General features: G+C 42.4%; 1 protein-coding gene across 7 annotated transcripts in view; it reads left to right on the top strand.

Moving 5' to 3' along the window:
* Positions 1–24857, top strand: part of Col19a1 (collagen, type XIX, alpha 1) — a 330240-nt gene that overhangs the window by 291979 nt on the left and 13404 nt on the right. For all 7 annotated transcript variants that reach the window (XM_006495645.4, XM_030245411.1, XM_006495646.4 and 4 more), the window contains 7 exons: positions 2828–2872; positions 6072–6116; positions 6215–6277; positions 10655–10690; positions 10847–10891; positions 13357–13527; positions 15946–16012. In XM_006495645.4, coding sequence (XP_006495708.1) covers positions 2828–2872; positions 6072–6116; positions 6215–6277; positions 10655–10690; positions 10847–10891; positions 13357–13527; positions 15946–16012 — 472 coding nt within the window. The remainder of the gene's footprint in view (positions 1–2827; positions 2873–6071; positions 6117–6214; positions 6278–10654; positions 10691–10846; positions 10892–13356; positions 13528–15945; positions 16013–24857) is intronic.

The following is a 24857-nucleotide window of genomic DNA, read 5'->3' as shown; positions in this document are numbered from 1 at the left end:
GCTTGTTTGGCTTGTGCTTCCGTTTATCACACTCCACCATCAAGCAAAGTCATGGCAGGAGCCCAAGCAGGAACCTGGAGGCAGACACCGAAGCAGCCATGAAAGAGTACTGGCTACTGACTTGCTTTCCTTAACTCACTCAGCTGAACTCTTAAGACTGCCTAGGACCACCTGTCCAGTGGAGGCATCACTCACAGTGGGATGGGCCCTCCCACAGCCATCATTAACTAAGAAAATGCCCAGCAGACATGCCTAGTGAGCCATTCCCCAGCTGGGACTTCCTCTTCCCGGGTGACTTTAGAATGTCTTAACTTGTCATAAACTAACGAGAACATCTAGTAATTTTGGTAAAAGTTGTCTCAGAGATGTGGGATTGGTGCATTTATCTTGGTTCATGGTATATTAAAAAATTAGTAAGCTCGTGCTTCAAAGCAGGAACCTAAATAAGCATGAACAAAGAGGGTTATCTGCCAGTGTAGACTTTAATCTTTGACCCTAAGCAAAACCCAGAGCCATTGATAAGAACAGCACAGCCACCTGAGTTGGAAGGAAACAAAGACAGCTAGAAGGTGGTGTTTGTCAGCTTTGTAACAAATGCCTATAAAGAGAAGACTGAGCCAGGTGTTGTGGCACACACCTGTAATCCCAGCACTCGGGAGACAGAGGCAGGCAGAAAGCAAAGATTGAGAGACAAGAGAGGGTGGTGGTCGCAGATCACCCCTTCAATGGCATGACTTTGTCCTGTGAGGCTTCATAGACTAAAGATTACACCATCTTCCAATGGCACCACAGACTGGTGAATAAGTCTTCAACACATGGGCCTTTGAGGAACTAGAGCACAGGCCATTCCAGCATCCAGGTGGAAGCTGATGTTGGCTGGCTCAGGGTAGATATGGTGGGTAGAGGAAGAAATGACTAGATTATAGACACTGTTTGAGGAAAGAATAAACAGGGTTTTCTGATTGATTGGATAAAGGTAAGGAATAGAGTTGTCAAGGAAGACTCTAAGTTTTGTGACTAAGCAACTAGCATGATGGGTAGTCAGGAAGTGAAAGAAGGAAGTATGAAGAAGTCACAGTCACTAAGCATAGTCAGATCAGTCCCCACAATTACTTACATTTCTGCAGCCAAGAGCGGACTTTCAAGTAAAGATAGAGAACAGTAGATGAGTGGGTTTAAACGATGCCCTAGCTTTGATAAGCGAGCACTTAAGCCCAGATATATGAAGAGAAGATTAATGGTAACAACAGGGAGATATGAAAGCAAGTGACTGCAGAATTTTAACTGGGCATAAAAGAATCAGACCATGGAAGGGAGTGGAGGATAATGAAAACTTTGAACCATAAATGAATCGAGGGCCTTGGCATGCTGGTGGCCAAAAGCTGAAATGTTCAAGAATGAGATGCTGGGAGCCATGTACACATTGACTGTACTCACACAGGAGGCAAGATGATTAGGGAAACGAGATCCAAGGGTGTGAGGAGTCTCAAAAGTGGAGGCTTTCGGAACACTAGCATTTATCATATCACCAATTTCCACTGGATGAAACATTACAGTATAGTCACGATAAAAACAAATGAGAATTACACACGTATATCCTTTTCCTGGATGTTTTTTCCTTTACATTTTAGTTGACCCATGAAGTTCCTATATGTGTATATAGTAGATTGCAGTCATATCAGGGCTGCTGTGATATCAACACTTCCAACATTGGGTATTTCTTTGGGACAAGCATAATGGAAATCCGTTCCTCTAAGTTCTGTGAAATAAATGGCATGTTATCACCATGGCAATCCTACTGTGAAACAACACAGTGGCTCACAGCCATCAGTAATGCGATCTAATGTCCTCTTCTGGCAGGCAGATGTACGTGCAGATAGAGTACTCATATGTTAAATAATAAATAATAAATAAATTCATCTTTATTTTTTAAATGCCTTTGTATTATCCCATGTGTAATCACCAGCATACGAGACATTGTCAGCTGTACCTGAAACATCACACTGCCTCTTGAAGAGCACCCAACACATTCTGTTTCTCAGAGCAATTAAAAGGGTTTTCTATCAGGTCAGCAGAGGAGAGCCACAGATCTTCAATCCTCAGTCTTTCTCTTCTAACCCTTGCATCCACTGGGGTGAGGTTAAGAAGGGGTTTCTAGAAAACATTCAGTACGATTAATCTCTCAGGTCACGGTAATGATGTTTTTTATGGGTAGAATTTTAAGTATTAACTAGCTTTAGCTGTAAGAATGTATGGTTTGCTCTTAAAATAAGACAGAGGAACATCATGAATGATGCTCTTCATTGGGGTTATGAATCACTTTGCTATGTAGAGGGAGAAAACGCAATAGGTTGACTTGTGCCTTCATTGTTTTCTGCTCTGCTGGCTTTCTCCATACACGCTAATATCAGTAGCACTTATCATAGCCAAGCAAAGCGTTACAAATCCAATTTCTTTGAATGATATACCTTTGTATCATTTCTACCCCTTCTCCTCTCCCTCCAACTCCACTACCAGCCCCACACCCTCTCAAATTCACAACATCTTCTTCACTATTACACACACATAAATAAACAGCAGGTATATGAAGACGACCTATTGAGGACATTTAGTTTTGTGTGTGTGTGTGTGTGTGTGTGTGTGTGTGTGTGTGTGTGTGTGTGTGTTTAGGCCTGGCTGTAACTCTTGATCTAGGTAAGGGTAAGGCTTTGAGATTTTTTTTCCTCCATACACAACAGATGTCAAATTACTCTTTGAGCAATGATTCTAAAAGCGAAGAGTCCATAGACATCATTGTAAGTAGACATTTCTATCTTTATCCCAACAGGGAGATCGAGGCCCAGCAGGCCCCCCAGGCATAGCCGGCATATCGGTGAGTTGGGTTTATCTCATCTTAGCTTCTTACACATTTTCTGTGCCCATACCCAGACTGTAGCTACTGGTCAAGGAAGCTTGGAGTATACTGTGACTCTGGGGGCAGCCACTGCCCAGAGCTTGTCCCTCTCTCGACCCTGGTGTGTCTTTTCTTAATTTTGATCTTTCTTCTGTTTTTCCTTCCCAAGTTTCTTAGTAAATCCATGGCTGTGTGTTAGTGTGTGTGCACAGCTCTGAAAACTCACTTGTTGTATCTCTGTCCCTGTCATATTTCACAGTTCTCCATCTTCCAAGGGCCAAGTGCTTATCCTGGGGCACACACATTAGGCTCCCTCCTGCACACAGCTCTAGTCTGCCCGGTGTTTGCCTCACCCAGGGTTATTAGCAGAGCTTTATTGCCGCTAATGTTCCCTCATAAACCAGGCCTCTGTCCTCTCCATCATTTTTGTTGCTCTCTGGTGTCAAATGCTTTTATCTCATCAAGGTCTTCACAAATGAATAGGAAGTGCTCCCAGAAAGGTTGAAGTCATTTCTATGAGCCCTTGGGATACTTCTGATCTTCATTCATGATACCCTCATTAAAATTTTGTGGTCACGGTTTATGAATAAGAGGCCCATTTATCTCTTGCCAGGTGACCCTGCGGGGAAAGTCCAGTTATCCCATTGCAAGAAAGTCAGTGGAGACCATATGCTCGGGTAGAAAGAGCATTGTGAATACAGAAAGCACCTTAGTCTTAGCCCCACCCCACTGCAGCTACGTGACCCCCACACCACCTCAAAACTCCGGCCACCATCCCTAAAGAGGCTCACACTCCCTCCCCATTACTACACTGAGCTAGCTCAAATAAACAATAAAATGCTGCCAGTCATGTACATGTCTTACAGAGAATGACTTTTTTTATTAAATTTGTCTAGACTGAGACCAGGTATGTGTATAACTGTAAAGGAAAAAAAACAAAAAAAAACAAAAGATAAAAGAAAAAAAAAAGAAAGAAAACTACCTTCTCTCTCAGGCACTCTTGAATTTTTGTAAAATGAGGATCCTTCTTGAAAACGGGCTTCACACTGAATCTCAGACCCTGGACCCACCCCTGCCACTCTTCCTCATAGTGTGGGGCTCTCTTTCTGGAACTGTACTCAGAATGCCATTCCAAACTGCTCACTTACACTCACAAAGAAATTCATCTTCCCACTGCATTCATCTACACAGGACTTCAAGAAACGTTCCGCTATGACCATAAATTAAGTCTGTCTTCAAAGAATGATCACTGGGTACCAGCAAAGACATCAAGACATGTATAGTAATTTCAAAAGATAGTTCTTTTGAGCAATTCCAGAAGTATTTTTGGAGGCTGTAAGTTGGCTGAAATATCAAGACATTACATTTGGATACCTAACATCTGATAAATGTACTTTAAAATAGGATTTCACAACTCCCAGGAGCACTTGGCAACTCCAGAATTAGGAAAGGGTTTAAACATGGACCTAGCACACGTGTGCAGTTGTGTGATTTAAAGTGTCTGTTTTTTACCTGGTCCTTGGAAAACAAAACAGTTAAGAGGCCCTACAAGTAGTGATAATGGCTACAAAACAGAGGACAGTTAAATTTCATCATTGATACGTAGAGATAGTGAGATATATTTCAGTACTGTCTAAATCTATCGAAATGATAATTGTAGTTGAAGCAAAGATAAAATCAGTTGGACATGTCATGCCTACTCAGTGGAGGTGCACAGAACCCACTCCTGCCCTTTCTAGAACAGTCTGCCTCTTTCCAGTGTAGATGAGGCTACCCAGGGCTTTCCCTAGAATTTCTCTCTTTCTTCCTTCTCTGAGGGGGATAGCCTCCCAGAATTCTAAAGCAGGTTGAAGAGGGGGCCTAGCCCTTTAAAGTCTCTGATACTCACCCATATACCCACACTGAGTTTCCCAGACATGATTAGGCCTACGGAGTAGGAGGCTCTCTTCCAGCAGCAACGCTGCCAGCTTCATTTTCCAGTCTCTGCTAGGCCACTATGCTAGCTGCCTTCTGTGACAAAATATTTGACAGAAGCCACTTGAGAGCCATCAGACATGGCAGCTGAGGTAGGCCGGGCAGGGGCGGAAAGAGCCTACAGTGTTGCTTCTTCAAATGTTGGTAGATCAAACCTTAGAGCACTCAGGCAGGACCCAGAAGTAGATACAACCTTCAGGAATGACCTCTGAGAAGCCTAATTGTTTCTCTGCTGGTAAAACCACAGCCTGAAGGTTTTCAATCTCCCCAAACTCCAAACTGCCACCAGCTGAAGACCATGTGTTCAAACACATAGGCCTATGAGATAAACTCCATGTTCCTATCTCTGCTCTAGTGTCTCCTGACTCTCAGTTCTTTGGACAAGGCACACTGACAGGTTTTTAAAAAATAATTATTTTCCTCAACCTTTTACCCAAGCACAGCTTTTCAAATAGAATGTGCTTTTCTTTTCTTCCGATTATCTTATTACCAACATAGAAGCTCTCCTGTGAAACTCCAAACCTGATAGAATTTCTCTCACTCTGCCTTCTTTGTCCTAGTTTGCTCTCTATTGACGTAGTTAAAAACCATTACCAAGAGCAACTTGAGAAGGAAAGAGTTTGTTTGAAAGGCTTATGTGCCCTGATCACAGTCCTTCCCTCAGGCAAATCAGGCCGGAAACCTGGAGCAGAGAACGAGGTTTGCTCACCCTGCTTTTTTAAACAACCCAGGACCACCAGGTTTACCCCTACCAGTGCCCAGGGGTAGCACCACCCACAGTGGGCTGGGCGCACCCATGTCAATCATTAATTAAGGAAACCTTCCACAGACTTGCCCTGGGCCAATCTTACGGAGGAATTGCGAGGATCAAGGTTTTTTTTCTTATTAAAAGACTCCAGTTCATGTCAACTTGATGAAAACTCACCAGCACACCCCATCTCCGCCCCATCCCCACCCCAAACCACCCCCTAGAGTAAGGAAGAGCTACCAGGCAAAAAGACATAGAGATTTCTAATAGTGAGGATACATTGTCTTCCTGTGTTCGAAAGCATCCCTGGCTCCCCCTCGGCATTCTCAAGTGTGTACTTTGCAGCCCCTAGATCGTGTCCTGGTCCGATTACTGTATATACTAGCCCTATAAACTCCAGGAAGTGTGTGGAATCAGTAGCGTGGTTCTTAACATTTTTATTTGATTTTGTCACAGGGAAAACCAGGTGCCCCAGGCCCTCCAGGAGTACCAGGGGAGCAGGTAAGCTACCTTTTACAATGGATAAACTGCTGTCATACCCAGGTGCTTTTTAAAGACATTTTTACCAATGTTTTTCCCCCTTTGGGACACGTTTGTAGGGTGAAAGAGGACCTATTGGAGATACAGGTTTTCCTGGACCAGAGGGACCCTCGGGGAAGCCAGTAAGTACTTGTTTACCTTCTAGAAACTGCTGTCTAAAAGCTGTTCTAAGCGTTGCTGCAGGAGCCGTGGATGTGGGGAAAAGAAGGGAGTGGGAGAGAACTCTAGTCCTGCCAGAGTTCCAGTGCTCTGGGCGGATTCCACACGGCCCCGGGTGGGTGTCTGGCTGTTAAAGCCACTGACCCCACTCAGCGGGTGGTGGACAAGTGGCAGCCCTAGGTACCAGCTTCTTAGTCTTGGGCATCCCATGCTGGAAACCGCAAAAGAGCTGAGAACAGAATGGGGCCCTGGGGCAACACTGGGCCCCCAGGGCTGAAGGGAGGAGAGAGTTGGGGGAGAGGGGGCACTGGATGGTTCCAACACGGGCAAGAGTCCTTGGTCAGGTCTATGGCTGGAGCACAGGATGGCCTTCTGGCGGGAGGTTAGATAAGGCTTGTTAGGAGAAAGCCCATCCCATCGTTCACCACAGGCCTTGATGATCAGAGACAGTCTATGGTTTTAGAGCTTTATTGTAGAAAGGCAGGGAGAAAGAGAGAAGGGAGAAAGAGAGAGAGAGACCAGTCATAACCACGTGGAGAGAGGGGGGAAGAAAGAGAGGGAAGGAGGGCTAGAGATGAGAGTAAGAAAGGTGAGAGCTTAAAAGAGAGCAAGGAGGGGCCAAGCAGCCCCTCTTATAGTGGTCTGAGCTATCTTGCTGTTGCCAGGTAACTGTGGGGAGGAGCATACCTGGCTATAGTCAGGTAACTGTGGCGGTGGAGAATGCCAGAAGCTTGGGACATTGTGTGACTGATAGTCACAGGATTATAGACAGGCATCTGACTCTGGGAATGTGGCTCGCCTTTCTGTCCCTTGTAGGGCTCTCCACTGGGTCACCAGAACAAGCCCCATTCAACCAAAATAGGCTGCCTATCACAGCCCCACACGCTGCCTCTTCATGTTCCTCCTTAGAAGCTTAGATTTGAGCCAGCGGCTTCAGAAGGAAATAGGAACAGGTTCTAAATATTGAGTTAGTGGATACCGACAGGGGATTCCTTCCAGAACTTTCTAGAACTCTACCTGGTGTCTTTATATCTTAAGTAATGGTGAGGAGAAGTGAAACTTTCTAAGCACTGGTAAAGTAGACTCATTGTTAGTTCTAGTAACTTCAGCAGAGTTAAAATTAAATGGTCTATCAGGTCTTAAAAACATGAAGATACCAACAACTAGCCAAAGTAGTGCCTGCATGATAAACTAAAGCAGAAAAATCTCCTCTCAGGCTCCTCCTTCATATACAGGCCTTGCCCGGATACTGTCATTGCTAACACTGCAGGGGTGTGTCATGCCCATCCCCAAAAAGAGCTTTGTCACAGTCACCCCCCCACCTAGCATATATATATGTGTGTGTGTGTGTGTGTGTGTGTGTGTGTGTGTGTGTGTGTGTCTCCTCCTATGAGCTGAGGATATGCTGGGCCTGGAGCTAGGGACTCGAAGTTCTGGGGTGTTTTGTTTTGTTTTAAGGGTTCTCTCTCTTTCTCTCTCTCTCTCTCTCTCTCTCTCTCTCTCTCTCTCTCTCTCTCTCAATGGTTGATCACTCATCCATTGACAACTCGCATAGTTTATTCGGTGTGTTTAAGATTTATTTTATTTTATGTATATGAGTGACTGCATGTGTATATGTGCACCCATATGGGTGCCTGGTGCATGTGGAGGTCAGAAGAGGGCCTTGGATCCCCTGGAACTGGAGTTATAAAGGATTGAGAGCCACCAGGTAGGTGGTAAGAACCAAAGGTGGTCCTCAGAGAGAACAACACGAGATCTTAACCTCTAAGCCATTGTTCAGCCCATCCTATTTCCTTTGATAGAAGGTCTTGGTCATCTGCTGTGGTGTACATAAAAGGGAAGGTCTAGAAGTAAGTGGCACTTAGGAATTTTGTTCAGTAAGTAGTTCTCTGACAGCTCAAAGCTGATGCATGATCTAGCCATCATCTCCTCAGAAAAGGCAACACAAGAGACAAAAGGCATATGCCCATTAGAGTCAGACATTCTGGGTCTGATCTATTGTTGAGGCCGGCCAGCGGCTCACATGTCTGGGTTCGAGCCTGGAAGGCATCTTGGAATCTGGAAGAAAAGAGGGAGCTAGGCTGCGCGAGAAAGGATGGAACCAAGACATTAGTCTGATCAAGGTTCAATTTTACTGTTTGGAGACACTCGGTTATAAAGAAGAGGGGAGGGGCCCATTCCCGCCAAATCATCTTCGGAGTCTAGTTGCAGGTGACCACGTGAATACTCCGGAACAGCTAGGCGGCAGGTAGTAGCAGTGGGAGTGGCAGACTCCACCCCCGATGATTTGGTGATAACAGTCAAACCTGATCAGCCAGATTTCAGGCTAAGGGGGGGGGGGGAGGTTACAATCTATAACACTGTTTTGTGAGTTAGTTTGGAAAGGCCTGCAATGCTGGCTATAGGAAGTTATGCTAAGAGTACACCATAACATTCCATGATTCCTGTCACCTCCTCTTAACAAATTTCTCCTATCTACCCCGTGTGAGCCATCTTGTTAAAGGCTTGGGTTTCCAGAATATAATTCAATACTTAACTCATTTGAGCAAGTGTTCCATGCTAGGCAGTGGCTGGTGTTGAGAACCGCTGCAGAAGGGAGAGCCATTCACGTTGGAGGGCAGGTTGCCACCCTAACCCTGTGAACTGCACTTGGATTTAGCCAGTTATCCACAGAAGAGACGGTAAAGTCAGGAGGAGGTCGTGTTAAGAGAGATTCCAGAGCAGCTGGTGGGGGCAATGGAGCATGGAAATGATCGTGCATCATTAAATACATGTACAAATTTAAAAAAAAAGAATTGTGTACATTCTAAAGGTTCAAAGCATAAATTCCAGTTTTACATTTGATTTCTCTTTTATTCAGCTGACATGCTGTTTCTCATTCTCTCCTTAAATCAGTTTGATCTTCATGGCTAGTGTTCTTAGGGCTAATAAATTCTTTGAACTATACACTTCAGGTAACATATTCTTAGTTAAAGGACTCCTGTAATCCCCAGGGTACTTCAGAGAAGTCCCGAGCCTATGGTTGGGTTACCAACGGCAGCAGATGTCAGTGTGATTTACAGCAGCAAAACAGGTGGCTGTCTGCAGCTGTGTCCTTGTGGACTCTGTTCCCACACAATTAGTTTCTCGTGGTTTTAAGAGAGCGTGTCCAGGCAACGCCTGCTTGCTAGGAACCCCCATCCCTCACCTTGATCTCTCTCTTCAAATCACATCTCAAAGCCACATCTGCAGCAGGGCTCTAGGTTTGACCCCCACGCCCCTTTCTTCCTCCTGTCTCTGATGGGCAATTCTGTCCATTTTATGAATCTCTGGCAGGGCTGGCTTTATGGCCAGTTCCAAAATACCTTTTAAAGGTCCCAGAAATTCCAATTTTCTAATTAAAAAAAAAAAAAGTCACTGTTTAGTAGTCTCCAAAACCATGATTACAGACTCCCAGCTCTCCGTTTCTAGTTTTTTCAAACTGAAAAATGATACTTCCCCAGCTGACAATTTATTTCATAGCAGGATCATATCCCAGCCATGTTATGCAATACCCCCCAGAAACAAGTGACAATATTTACTGAGAAGGATCCCCATGCTGAAAGCTTGTTAGAAGGTTGTTACGTTAACACTGTCCCCGGAAAGACTTGAATGAGTGTCCCCACACACAGGCAGTCAATGACAGCGTAAAGACTATCAGCAAGAGCAACTTGGTGAATTGGTAAGTTTAACTGACGTTACTTACAGGAGTTTAGGTGAGAGGCTACCGGCAGGAGCTTGTACAAATGAAGCCCATTGCCAAATGCCCACTCCAGCACAGACGATGCCCACAAATACCGGAACACCGAAACTCACTGTACAACTTGCAGGCAGCTCAACAGGATGGAGTGTCATGTCTAAAAATTCTGTTGTTTCTGGTTCTCTTCCAGGCAGCTCAGCTTGTCTGAGGATGTCTCTTACTCCAATATAAGCTTTGGGAAGGAGAAGCATAGTGAATACACTCAGTTTCAGGAATTTCCTAAAGATTTTGAGTTGTTCATCCTGAGTTTTAACACTTTCCCTACAGGATGGAGGCTTTCACCTTCCTCTCAAACATCCTGAGTTGTAAGAAATTGCTCTCTGAGATGGAAGTCTTTATCTCAGAGAAGTTGCTACAGAACAAAGGGATTTGTTTTGTAGAGTTTGAACTCTATATATACCAGAGTTTGAACTCAGGGCACACGACTCTACCAACTGTGTAGTCTATTTTGCCATGCAGATTCACAAAGGTGTCAGAAAAAAACTTGTAATGGGATTTTTTTGTTTGTTTAACTATGACCATATGCAGACATGGTATAGAAATATTCTTTCTGTCATTTTAGGGCATAAATGGAAAAGATGGATTACCAGGTGCTCAGGTATGAAAAAAATTTTAAATAGTATAAATTCTTAAATTTTCTAATTTGTAAGTGTATCTTTAATGCTCTACCATTTAGGTCAGTCAGACTAATGATTTTGGCAAGCAGTATTTTTTGTTTTTGTTTTTGTTTTTACCATTGATATCTGTTTTCCAGGGCATCATGGGTAAACCTGGCGACAGAGGCCCCAAAGGAGAACGCGTATGTATATCACTACTATGGTTGCCGTTCACATTTCACTGATACAACTGTCTGACCATATACCAAAGCATGTAGACAACTTTGATTCTCCAAACATGCCATGATTAGGGTGTATATGAAACACTGTCTCTACTGGGCATAGAATGTGACCTGTAAGGAGGTCATACCACAGGTGTGCCTGTTCGTTGTACAGACCTGAGTCTACACTTCTATTTCAGTTTGGAGAGTGGTTTGCTACCTTCCAGAGACACACTTGCCAGCTCTAACTACCACGCAGATCCTTTTTGCCATCTATGGGATTTCTCACCCACAGAGCTACTGCTACTTAGAGTTTCATGCATTTGTTTACTACTTCGACGTTTGGTTGTCTTGTACATTAGAGAGGCCTTATTGGCATCTACCCACTTGATACAGTAGCACCATCATCTCTCCAACTGTCATTATTCAAAGCATCTTTAGACATCACTAAATGCCTTCTAGTGGGCAAAACTGCCCAGGCTAAGAACCACTGACCCACTTACTCCACTGACCCCCTTATTCCACAGACCCAGTTACTCCACTGACCCAGTTACTCCACTGACCCCCTTATTCCACTGACCCCCTTATTCCACTGACCCAGTTACTCCACTGACCCCCATATTCCATTGACTCACTTACTCCATTGACCCCCTTATTCCACAGACACAGTTACTCCACAGACCCAGTTACTCCACTGACCCCCATATTCCATTGACTCACTTACTCCATTGACCCGAGTGGTATCTGCACTTTCACTACAACTCTATGTGATGCTGTTGCTGTCACTAAAACTTACTAGTATTTTCTGTAATGAATCTTATTTTTCTAGTAGGACTCATGTTCCTGAAGCCAAGACTTTACTTGGCATAAGCCTATTTAGGGACATTCTTATGTAAGTGGCTGCAGATGTGTTTGTGTACTGGTGTCTTATTCATTAAGGCTTCTTTTTATTGTTACATGAGAAATTCATGATAATCGAATGACTTATAAAAAAAACAAAATAGCACACGTTTAAGAAGAAAAAGTCTTCCAGGCATCTTTACACAGGGATAAATACTTGATACTTCAGGCATATTTCACTCTTCCACTCTTACCTACAATCAATATCAAATATATATGATTTTAAAATTAGATTGACAGTGTTTTGAAAATGTTTGTTCTACTGGCAGTCTTCAATGGCTGTTCACATCTTCCCAAGTCCCTATTCTCTAAGCAGTTATTTTCCTCTCCAGTTTTTTAAAACATCCTTTTTCAGGTGTGTGTGTGTGTGTGTGTGTGTGTGTGTGTGTGTGTGTGTGTGTGTGTATGCACACACATGGGCCACAGCATGCTTGTGGAGGTCAGAGGATAACCTATGTGGGTCAGTTCTCTCCCTCCACCATGTGGCTTGTGTGGATTAAATCCAGGACATCAACTATAGTGGCAGGTGCTATGTGCAATTTCAGGCCTGAAAAGATAATAGGTGATGGATACCAGCTCAGCTATCTCGCCAGGCCATAGACACATAATGTTAAGGTTTCACTATGATCATGGAATACAGATCATAGATTCAGGTGTACTAATATTTTTAATCTTGCATATTTTTCCAAGCACGAGCTGCCTGTATATCAATAAGACCAGCATTGGTATTTTGGCCATCCATTTTCTTTCTTCCTAGCGTCTGTGTCACCTTCTATATCTTATGATCACATTAATATCTATGAGTGTTCATTTATTTTCACTATTTTGTTAAATCAAGACAAATACAGGCAGGCTTTTCAGAGACCAGTAAGGTTAAGGGAATATTATGTAAATTCCAGACCCCCTCTAACACCAGCCCATCACACTCAGCCGAGACCTCACTTCCCGAGTCATGTGACTGAACACTGAAAACGTGTGACTGAACCACTTGCTATGGTATCACAGTGGTATATGTTTCTCTTCACTGGTTCCATATGGAAACCCATGTAAACTATGACTACAGAAGAAACCCCAAAGGACCTTATGAGTGCCAAGTGAAAATGCAAAAGGAGAGACAGCCATAGGATTCAGAACAGGTTTTGAGTTTTTCTAGGTGAAAAACTTCTGTTGGTCATCTCCTTTTACAACTACAGAAGAGACCCAGACCTGACATGGCAGTGGGTGCGGACTTTCAAAAGTGACATCACTCTAGACTGAATGAAGACAACTGTTGTGGTCACTAGGATCTATATGCTGAGTGATTCCGAGGGGTCATTGTTTGAAGCATTTTACTTGGGTATATTAACCTCTCGGCATTCCCCTAGCTAAAAGATATTATGAATATTAATATTCCCACATGCTAATGGTACAAGTTGGGGTACAGAATGGAAGTATGTAACCCGAGGATCCACAGTAAATGGATGCCAGGATGAATCCTAGACTTTTGCTCTTCACCGCAGCTGAGGCATTGCTGGAAGAGGTGATTCCTTACTTCTCTCCCCAAACAGGGTGATCAGGGAATTCCAGGAGACAGAGGCCCTCAAGGTGAACGTGGGAAGCCAGGTCTTACGGGCATGAAGGGGGCTATAGGCCCTGTGGGACCAGCAGGAAGCAAGGGCTCCACTGGGCCACCTGGCCACCAAGGCCCTCCAGGCAATCCTGGCATCCCTGGCACTCCGGTAAGTGGAGCCCCTGGCTTATACTGACCATGGGCGTTTTTAATAATGAAATAAATTATGGCCATTTTGAAGTATATAAAATAAGCTGGTCTGCGCCATTATTTGAAAGTATATGCCAGGTCCTCTGTTGACACCTCCCTACGTTTTAGATCTTCACAGCCAACCTGGAAGACTAGAATCCTTTTCCTTGTGTGTTTATAAATGCAGAAGCGCAATGCCTTGATCAAGATCAAAGAATTAGTAAGAGAGAAAAATCCAGATCTGGCTGACTCCAAAATCAGTTTGTTTCGGTTTGATGCACAGGTTTGGGTTTGTTTAGTGTGACTGGGGGAGGGGTGGTATTTGAGGTGGGATCCTCTGGCCTCAGCCTCCCAAGTGCTGGGGTGACAGGTATGTACCACCCACACATGCCCCAAACCATGCTCTTACAATTCTGTCTGTAGTTGCTCCTCATACAAATATAAACTTCTATTTCACACTGAGACTCTATTCAGTTGGTCCCTGAACAAATCTGCCCTAAAGGAGGAATTAAAGCAAAAGTGTGATCAGAGCAGCCCTTATCTCACTGATATTTCAGGGAGATTGATCAATACGAGGCCATTCACCTGAGGAGTATAGTTTGAAAACCTCTGTGACAGGAACAAAGGAGGATCCTGGATTAAGTAGGAGAGGTAAAGACCGTCTCTCTCTCTCTCTCTCTCTCTCTCTCTCTCTCTCTCTCTCTCTCTCCCCTCAGACCAGTGAAAAACGGGCTTTCTTTCTATGTTTTCATTTTTACCTCATTGCTAAATGGTTCCTGCAGAAAACCTGCAAAACTTAACTATCTGTTTCTACCAAAATCACTCAATTTTCTCTCTCTCTCTCTCTCTCTCTCTCTCTCTCTCTCTCTCTCTCTCACACACACACACACACACACACACACACACACACACAAAGTAAAATAAATACAAATAAGAAACAAAAAAAAAAAACCAAGAAACAAAATTCCACAAAAACTAAAATCAAAACAGTCAAAAAAAACCAAGAAGAAGACAAAAAGATGCCCAAACAAAATAAGAAATCCACAAAAATACCACTGAGTTTGTTTTGTACTGGACAATTACATCTGGACACAGGGCTTGCCCTTACATGTGGTTTTGTTGTGACACTCTACTCCGTTAGAGAGAATCGATTCTTCCCTTTGCCAACAGGCATCAACTGCAAATAGCTAGAGTCTTGGTTAGGGGTGGGGCCTGTGTCCACTTCCCTCTTGGTCCCTTCATCTTCATCCAAGTTCATTTTCCCCATGCACATCTGAAACAACGTAACAGCTCTAAGAATTCAGCACCTTATGAGCACATTGAGTGAATTGTCTTTTTTCTTTTTTGCATTTCTAAATGAACGGATTTTTGTGAATGGAGAAGCTCACCATATGATCAGCCCATTCACAGGCTTAACATACAAACATGAGGAAGGACTCTGTAGATAGAAAAGATGGGAAACTCACCAAAACAGGGACTTTTAAAGATTAAGCACAACTGCCTGGTTTATGGGAATGACAGGGACCATGGCTGAAAGTCACATTGCATGGAGATTTTCCACTGATCTTTCCAGCTCCTCATCTGGTCACATCCCACTGGGCTTTGTTAAGAGTGTGATTGGCAGTAGACATGGTCTCTGCATTACAACTTCTAGTGAGCTCCATAGTGTCTTCTCTGCCATCCATGGAGCTGAATACATGAATACAAAGAATGGTGACAAAATACTTTGAAATCCTGGCCATCATGAGACCATTAGCTCCTCTTTGAAAATATCAATTAAGCATGGCTATTATGAATGTTGGGTTTTTATCAATGGGTTAACCATTCAGCCACTACTACTTACCTACTTACAGTTACCAGGTATCTCAGGCATTTTCTACTAAACATGGTTATTATATTTATGTTACTATCTAAGTTATGAGACAGGCAAACATGGGGAAAACATTTTATAGGATAATCCTACGATCCAGCACTCCATTTGGGGTTTTCTTCCTTTGGAGACACATGATGTCACTTGCTATAGTCTTCACTAGGAACCAAGAGTGGATGTTTAATGGTTATTGCTTGGTAACACCGTGGCATTGCTTGTGCCTTTTAACTGTATGCAATAAAGTAACAGAAACCATTATCTTCTAGTTATCTATAGCCACATTTCTCCACTCATAGGAGAAATGTTAGCTTCACTGGTTATAATCCCAGCCCACAGCTTGTAAAGCAACTATGATCTTCAGCTTATCCTAGCATGTGCTCTAAGAAGGTATTTACTGCCCAAAATAGCACACTGCCAGAAGCATTTCACTTGACAAACATATATGCACAAAAGTATGCCAACCCCATCTCTGTGCCTTATCCACTGTGCGCTGCCCTGTTTTAACACACATTCTTTTTCTTCCTGTAGGCTGATGCTGTTTCATTTGAAGAAATAAAACACTACATTAATCAAGAAGTCCTAAGGATTTTTGAAGGTCAGGTTTGCTTTATAATACTTCTGGATTTTTTACTTCCCATCCCCCTGTGGGGAATCCCTTCAGTGACATTCTTGAACTGTGACAGCAATCTTAGCAGATTATCCGTTTCCTGGAGGGGCAGCTCCTGTTGACAGTACACTTAAGTTAAATTTTCTGTTTAAACTGTCTTTCCGTGTCGCTTGTGAATAAGACAACACAGGTAAAGTACCTTCTGTTTATGTAACCACCTTTCAAATATTTCAGCACCCATCGGTCTCGATCTTAATTTCCCTATAGAGTAAGTACATCTAGCTCCCCCATCCCTGACACCCTGGGGAGATGCTGGATTGATCAATGAGTGTTTTAACTGAGGTGGGTTACAGTGTCTTTTGATCTAGACCAGGGTCAGCAAACAAAAACTACCAGCCACATCTGTCTCCTAAAGGCAGACTTTTATGTGACCCACAGCTGGGAATGGTTCTCACATACGTACGTTAAAGGGTTTCCCACCTGAAATCCAGATCTCCAGTCATGTGTTTTGGGTACAGTCATGCTCACTTCTTCTCATCCTTCTCCACAGCAAGGCAAAGGTGAAAAGGTGAATAGATGTGGCAGACTTCCTGTAGCTAGCAAAGAATTAAGTATTCATTATCTGACTCTTTTCAGATAGCCCAGTTCTGCATGTTTAAGCCCAAAATAACACTGTTTTAAAAACAAAACAAAACAGCATCTTATATCCCTCACTGGTCTTGAATTCTTCATGTAGCCCAAGGATGGCCTTGAACTCCTGATGTTTCTTCCTCTACCTTGCCAGTGCTGAGGCTGCAGGCATGCACCACCATGGCTGGGTCATTAATGTCTTGCTGGGGCTGAAACCTAGGGCTACATGCATGATAGCAAGCACTCTGCCATCTGAGCCGCATCCCAGCCCATCATTGCTTTTTCTAAGCAGTTAAGTCTTGCTGATAACTCCTTCTGAGTCATCGTTTAACAGCATTGTTCTTCCCTCTGAAAAGTTTGTAAAAGTCAAGAGTTTCTCATTATTATCTTTAAAATCTTAAACAGGTGAACTCATGTTTACTATGGTAAAATCTCAAGTGACTTCGGTAATATAGCACTAAATGCCTCTAGTCTAAGGTCCTAGTCTTGACTTCCAGCAACAAAAATATATTTTTAATTACATTAAATTAATAAACAAAATTCAAGTGTTTATGTTCTGACATGGTCCAACCTGAACATAGTCTCTGGTGAGAAGTCTGGTGTAATTCTAATAGGTCAGCCTTTATATGTTACTTGACCTTTTTCCCTTAATGCTTTTAATATTCTGTCTTTATTTAGTGCATTTGTTGTTCTGATTATTATGTGTCGTGAGGAATGTCTTTTCTGGTCCAGTTTATTTGGAGTTCTGTAGGCTTCTTGTATGTTCATGGGCATCTCTTTCTTTAGGTTAGCAAAGTTTTCTTCTATAATTTTGTTGAAGATATTTACTGGCTCTTTAAGTTGAAAATTTTCCTTCTCATCTACTCCTATTATCCTTAAGTTTGGTCTTCTCATCATGTCCTGGATTTCCTGGATGTTTTGAGTTAGGACCTTTTTGCATTTTGCATTTTCTTTGACTGTTGTGTCCATGTTCTCTATGGAATCTTCTGCACCTGAGATTCTCTCTTCCATCTCTTGTATTCTGTTGCTGATGCTCGCATCTATGGTTCCTGATTTCTTTCCTAGGGTTTCTATCTCCAGAGTTGTCTCCCTTTGGGTTTTCTTTATTGTTTCTACTTCCATTTTTTTAGATTTTGGATGTTTTTTTTTTCAATTCCATCACCTGTTTGGTTGTGTTTTCCTGTAATTCTTTACGGGATTTTTGTGTTTCCTCTTTAAGGACTTCTACCTGTTTAGCAGTGTTTTCCTGTAATACTTTAAGGGGTTTTTGTGCTTCCTCTTTAAGGCCTTCTACCTGTTTAGCCATGTTCTCCTGTTTTTCTTTAAGTGAGTTATTAATGTCCTTCTTAAAATCCTCTACCAACATCATGAGATATGATTTTAAATCTGAATCTTGCTTTTCGGGTTTGTTGGGGTATCCAGGACTCACTGTGGAGGGAGTGCTGGGTTCTGATGATGCTGAGTGGTCTTGGTTTCTATTAGTAAGATTGTTACGTTTGCCTTTTGCCACCTGGTAATCTCTGTCCTTAGTTGTTACAGCTGTCTCTGGGTAGAGCTCGTTTCTCCTGTGATTCTGTTAGCCTCTGTCAGCACTCCTGGGACTCCAACTCTCTCCTGAGTCCCAGTGGTCAGAGCACTCTCTGAGGACAAGTGTGCAGAGGTCTGGAGCTCAGCTCTGCCTCCTGGCTGAAGATGAAGGCCTGAATGGGGACCCTGTCCCAGAAGCTATGTTGCTTCTGCCTCCCGCGTGCTCTTCTGCGGAGACTGGTGTCCCAACATGTGTATCTTTAGTTGCCTGTAACCACACAAAGAAAAACAGCAGGAGATACACATTTTTTTTGCATTGAAATCTAAAAAATCCTCATCTCACTTTTAATATTTACAGGTGCTGCTGTCAATGATAACCCTTTATCTCAGGAACGAGGTTCTGAACGCAATTTCTTAAAGATCCTTGCTATCACCCTATTTAGGAGTTCAGAAATAGTCAGGCAGTGGTGGCACAAGCCTTTACTCCCAGCACTTGGGAGGCAGAGGCAGACAGATCTCTGTGAGTTTAGCCAACCTGGTCTACAGAGAGAGTTCCAAGACAGCCAAGGCCACACAGAGCAACCCTGTCTCAAGAAAAGAAAAATAGTTCAGTAGTTAGACCAGCATCTGGAGGCTAATTGGTAATCACAGAAACCGGGCTGGAGAGATGTCCCAGTGGTTAAGAGTATACGTTTGATCCTCAGCCTCTACATCCAAGTGCTCAAAAGCATCCTTAATTCCAGCCTCAGAGGGTCAGATTCTCTTTTCCTGACTCCAAGGACACCAGTTCTCACACTCTCTACTGGCCACGTACACACATAATTTCAAAATGAGGATCATTAAAAAAAAAAAGTGCCAGAAACTATAACCTCATGTTATCAGAAAAAGAAAAAAAAAATGACATGTTGAGACACATCTGGCAACAATTTTCAAGGTTCTGTTCACACTGTAAAGGTGTGGCCCATGACATCCTTTTCTGTGCAGTCAGCCAAGGAAGCGCCCAGTTCTTAACCCTCGAAGAAGACTCCAGACTGCCCCAGCTAGCCACTCTGTAGCTACTTTCATGAAAGGCTGTGGGTCTCCTCCAGAGAGTCAGGGAATTGGTTCTGGCAAATTCACCTAACTTCTAAGTAGCTCAGCCTTTAAGCCTGTTGTTCTTTCCCTTTGGATTTCTGCTCAACCACTGAGTCGCCCCAGCCAGGAAGCTGACATCTATGGAGTCATCCCCATGTCTCCTCTGGCTTCGCCGCCATCTCCTGCTGCCTCTCACCTAGAGTTCTAGTGAATGGCAAGACACTCTGCCCTCTGGAGAACTTGTCTACCTCGAAAGCCACAGATAGCCTAGTCTCAAGATACTTTTCTCAAGAGACCCAATAGAAATCACTTTCACTTTAAACTTTTAAACTCTAATTCCACGTGTGATGTTCCCTCTCCTAATGGATCTCCTGACACCAGCCTGGCAGATCTGTCTTCATCCCCACACAACGTACCTGAAACCTACAGTGTAGTTATTTGGCACTTAAACTAATTTGCCCTCAAATCATTTTCAGTCAGTCCATTTGATTTTTTTTCCACTCAGAAATCACCCTTGCTGTGGCTTCTGAACACCATTTTCCAAGAATAAAAAAGCAGTGCTCCATTTTCACAAATCATACTGTTGCAAGGTCAGTTTCCTTCTCCATAAACGGGGAGATTAATTGTCACATTTTAAAGCAGTTTCAGCAAAATAGCGCAGTACAGTTAAGTGCTGGGTTTCAGTCACGGCCGTCTACAGCGTGTTCCTTAGAGGTTTCACTAAAGAAGCTATCAGTAAGTACCCCTGCTGTCTCCCCACACTCTTCTTCATGTTCAGAACCTCAGGAAGGTCCTCCCTCATCAACAGGCGCCCAAGCATGTCCTCGGGAGCTCCCAGTTGGTCACTGTCCCAGGTGTTCACTCAGATGGCTCCTCTTGTGAAACTCTAAGCCAGGATTCATGTTTTCAGTTCTCCTCCAGGGATTCATCAGTTCTCTTTGAACTTCTAAGGTGACCCTCGCAGAACTCTCACCTTGAGCTATCCTCCAGACCACTACCCTGTCCTTCAGCAAGCTAAATGCACCTTCCCAAACCTGACAAATGGAGGGAAGCAATTCTCCATGATCTCATCTGGGTTCCAGGTGGATCACAATGCACAAGCATGCATTCCTTTCACTCTAAAGTTAGATCAAATCCCCACTTTGATTGGCCATTATGTCGCCCTTTTTGCAAGCAAGGTAGTAACGTAGAGCAGAGATGGGTGCTATCCAGAAGACTCAGCTTAGCATCTTTTGTCCTTATGAGGGCATAGCAGTTGACAAGAATACTATCCACATAAGTCAGGAGCTTACCATATCAGAGAAGTGTAGGTTTTGCTGTGACCTCACCCTACAATACTTGAGCATTTGTATATCTATGGAATAAAAGTTATGATGTAGTATATAGAAACTATCAGCCTCTTTCCATTCTTTAAACCCCCAAAGCCAGACCTGCATCTGAGGGAAAAGAGAAAAGTTAGGGTTATTTTTGCTTTTGGATTTCCAGTGTTCAGGAATCCTGTGTTTTCTCCATTTTTACATATATTTCATATAATGTATATGAATGAACATATTATCCTATTCAATTTCAAGGTAACGTGTCTTTCCTCTCTATAATAGCTACAATATTTATAAGTGTGTGTATACTTGTGCACATACGTAGCAACCAGTAGATACACATCCTGGGAGATACAGTTCATGCTGTCCACAGCATAGTGTGGTTTTTCCATTTGCTGCTTCTGTTTGTCTGAGACTCACACAGAATCGGTCACATGGCTTACAGGACTCCCTCTATCTCCAATAACCTGTGGTTGTCTGCTCATACAGAAGGACAGGTGCTGAAGCCTACTGAATGTAGAACTTGCCAACTGTGGTTTTCCCGTAGGGTAGCTAGCTGGGCATTCTAAATGAAAATCTTTCCATTTCGGTACCCTTAAGTCTATCTTGTGGGGATATTTATTTATTAATTTATTTATTATACTGTTAAAGCCAGAATCTCACTGAAGTCTGGGGCTGTCAATGCAGAGATAGTCTTTCTCCCCTTTATTCATTTTACGTTTTGATTAAAATATAATTATCTCACTTTCCCTTCCCCTTTTCAGAAAGGGAATCTTTGGTTGCTGGGCTGGCTGGGGAAGACCCTGACTAGTTGTTTAAAGAAAGACAAACACCCCATTGGCTATCTGATCCTCAGCTTCCAAAATGTTGCTGCTACTTTCTCCTTTCAGGGTCCTCTCATTCTTGAGTTTTATGACTTTACATGTTTCCTGGTAGTTTTTCAAGTATCCACAAGAGAATTAAAGCAGATGTGTGGGTTCAAACTACTATCTTTACCCATAACATTTCAAACCAACATGCTTACAAAGGCTGTGGATGGATTTAGTATTATGAACTACAAAATAAATGAGTCCATAATGTTATTAAAAATTAAAACAAACCTGGGGAATAATTCAGATCTCACAAAAACTTACGGTTACATTGCCCCATAGGAGAAAACCTACATATAAATTTAGTCATGTGGGAAAGCCATGGGAAATTATCCAAAAAAGTGATTTCCAAAACAGGTTATTTACCCTGTGAGTGAATTTTATTTTCACTTTAAGGCTAAGAGATAACAATATTATTAAGTAATGAGTACTTCACTTGAGAAATACATCATATAGCCAACGGTTCCATAATGGAAGATCAGAAGAAAAGGAGATAATGTTTTACTAAGAAAGTGGACAATTAAACATGAATAGACATTAGGAGAAAAGGTTATTTTTCTTTAAAAAAAAAAAAAAAAAGAAGGGTTATTTTTCTTTGAAAAACAAAGTTACAAATTTGATTTGTAAGACAGCAGGCAGGGGAGAGCCAGGTGACACCTGAATGTCTCTTACTTCTTCAATATTCATGTCTTCATTGTCGTGAGGTCGTTCTCCCAAGAACCAAGTCAGTCTCGCCTATCACACAGCTGGCTCTCATTTTGGCCTCTTCTAACGTCTTTAATCTTCTGCTTCGTTAGAAAGCAGAGCCAAAAAAACTGTTTAAATGACTGAGGGGCTCTGAAAACAGAGGGAAGGCGATTAAGAATACAGGCCTTCAGAATTCATTTAGATGCTCAGAAACTATTATTTTCAATTATAGTGCATTAGGGTAAGGCTCAGAAGAGGTAATTAGCTTATGCTAAATATTTGTTTCTTGGTGTAGCTTAAAGCCAGTTCATTTACAGCTAGTAGTAATTCTTTAAAATAATTGTATTTTACTAAAATTATTGTTTAACCCCCCCCCAAAAAAGTACTTGTAAATTCATTTCATAGCTTAAGAGGAAAAATTAGAATGGTGACTATTTCTGTTTAGGCATTTAAGGTAGTAGGCGTGTTTCAAACCATTTATTTATTGGTATGTGTTCATGAGCACATCTACGTGTGTTGGCACATGTGCCATCACATGTGTGGAGGCCGGAATAAAATTTGTAGGAGTCAGTTCCTTCTTCTACCATGTGTATCACAGGGATTCAACTCAAGCGCTCAGGATTAGCACCAAGCATCCGAGACAGCTGAGCCATCGCAGCTGCAAGTTAGCTTTCCAAATTACCCTTGAACTACTAAGATAGTTTGTCTTTGGAAAAAATTGCGTGGTGAAGAGAAACATTAGCAACTTTGTTTCTTCTTTTCATAGCAAGACTGTACCTATTCTAGTTTCTCTATTTTAAAATCAATCATCCATATATGAGACTTTTACAATGTCAATGTATAAAATATAACCAAAGCAAGTTTAAGGGGCCCGGTGGCAGATTTTATTTATAAGTGAATTCATGATGTTGTCAAAACGGATTCCAGATTAAAATACTAAGTATTCTCTTGAGATGAAATTTAACGGAGTAATGCTCTATGTGACATTAATAACCAACAATTCAGTGTGACAAGAACTGTCATGCAGCACCTGACAGATTTCTAGTCTTTTTGTCTCAGACTATTCCAAAACAGCTGAAGGTGCTCTGTGGATATGCCTCATAATATATGTGCCTATAAAAACATGAGTTCTTACTTAAATGATGTTTAAATATTAAATTCTTTGATTCTGGTACAATAGTTGGTGAGAAAGCCCACAATCCCTAATCCAAGGTCTTGCTTCAAAGAATGTTTAGTCAGGTATGGTAGAGGCCCAACTAGAGGGCCAGGAGTTCAAGGCCAGCCTGAAGAGACCCTGCAAGAGACCCTGATTTTTTTTTTAAGTAATTAAAAATAAAATCAAGCATGTTTTGTTCAGTTAGTTAGTAATATACCCATTTCAGAAGTTAATTTTAAATTGAAAATTCTTATTCATGGTTTCATACTTAGAGTCTTTGAACTTCTCTGTTGTATAGTTCTTTTAAGTTTCATTAACACACCAACTTTCTCATGCCTTTGTTTTTGTGTGAAGGGGTGCTGTATGCAGGGTAGGGGTTGGTTGGAATATGTCCCATGTGGCCAAGTACATCCACAGAGGCTACACAGGATGTTGAATTTCCTCCTCTATTATCCCCACCATCTTCCCTTGTGACATGGCCTCTCTTGGAACCTAGATTTTGCTTTCCTGCTAGGTTGATGATCACTAAGAGTCCCTGTGATCTTTCTGTCTCTGATCTCCTCAGCACTGGGGTTGCAGAGGCACACAAACCCTCACAGCTTTTACATGAGTGCTAGGAATTTGAACTTGAGTCCCTATACTTGGCAGCAATCACCCTTATCCACTGAATAAGCCCCAAGATGCTAACTTTCCTCATTGCAATCTTCCTCTCATCTCAATGTATCATGCCATTAATCACTGTCTGAGACTTAGTAGTTGCATCCTGCTATACCAACTATACAGTTGTTTTCATGAGCGGATGATAAACCCCTAAGAGGGTCTGTTCAGTTAATTATTCTCTGTCATCTATGGGTACTTTTGCCAGGATGCCTATATACGGTTTTGTGTTCCAGGCAGTTTGTTAAATGCATAAACGGGAAAGCATCCTGTGTTAGGAAGTACTTAATTTATAAAGGCGTATCACTCGATGCTTAACAAAACCATGGCATATATTTATTTACCTGCTCTTCCTAACAACACAGATAATGTGTTCATTTCCTGTGATTTGTCTTCTCCATTCCAATGTTTTCTTGGGCTCACAGAGACATGCATTTTATCGTTTTTACTGCTGCCATTACATTCAAAGGGCGGTATCTCATCTGCAGCAATGATGCATCTCCTTTCCTTTTACCATAGTCATTCTCCTAACGACCTGATTGAATAGGGGACACACCAGCTGGACATACAACCAGAAAATGCATAATAATGGGGGAATATAGAATTCCTCCTTTAAAAAGTAAAAGTAAAATGACAGCTTTTCAGTGACTAAATGTCTCTGTGGGAAAGGCAGTATTGTTTACATCATCTGTTGACATGTAAGAAAATGCAATCCCTACACACGTTAGGGAGTCGGAAGGGTCAACAACTTGAAGCTTTGCTTAGTCATTTTCTTCAGCCTCTAAATCTGGGGTGAGGTCACAGAAAGGACCCCAGTCAGCTGCAACCATTTCAGTACTTGACTAGGGGGAAAGGGTAGACATCTGTAAGCTCACAAGCATCCCTGTACAGGGCAGCATGTTGAATGTCCCCACTGC

Source organism: Mus musculus, chromosome 1, assembly GCF_000001635.26.
Source record: "Mus musculus strain C57BL/6J chromosome 1, GRCm38.p6 C57BL/6J".
Lineage (NCBI taxonomy): Eukaryota > Metazoa > Chordata > Mammalia > Rodentia > Muridae > Mus > Mus musculus.
Note: the sequence above shows the minus strand (reverse complement) of the source record. Positions and strands in the feature narration are given on the sequence as shown.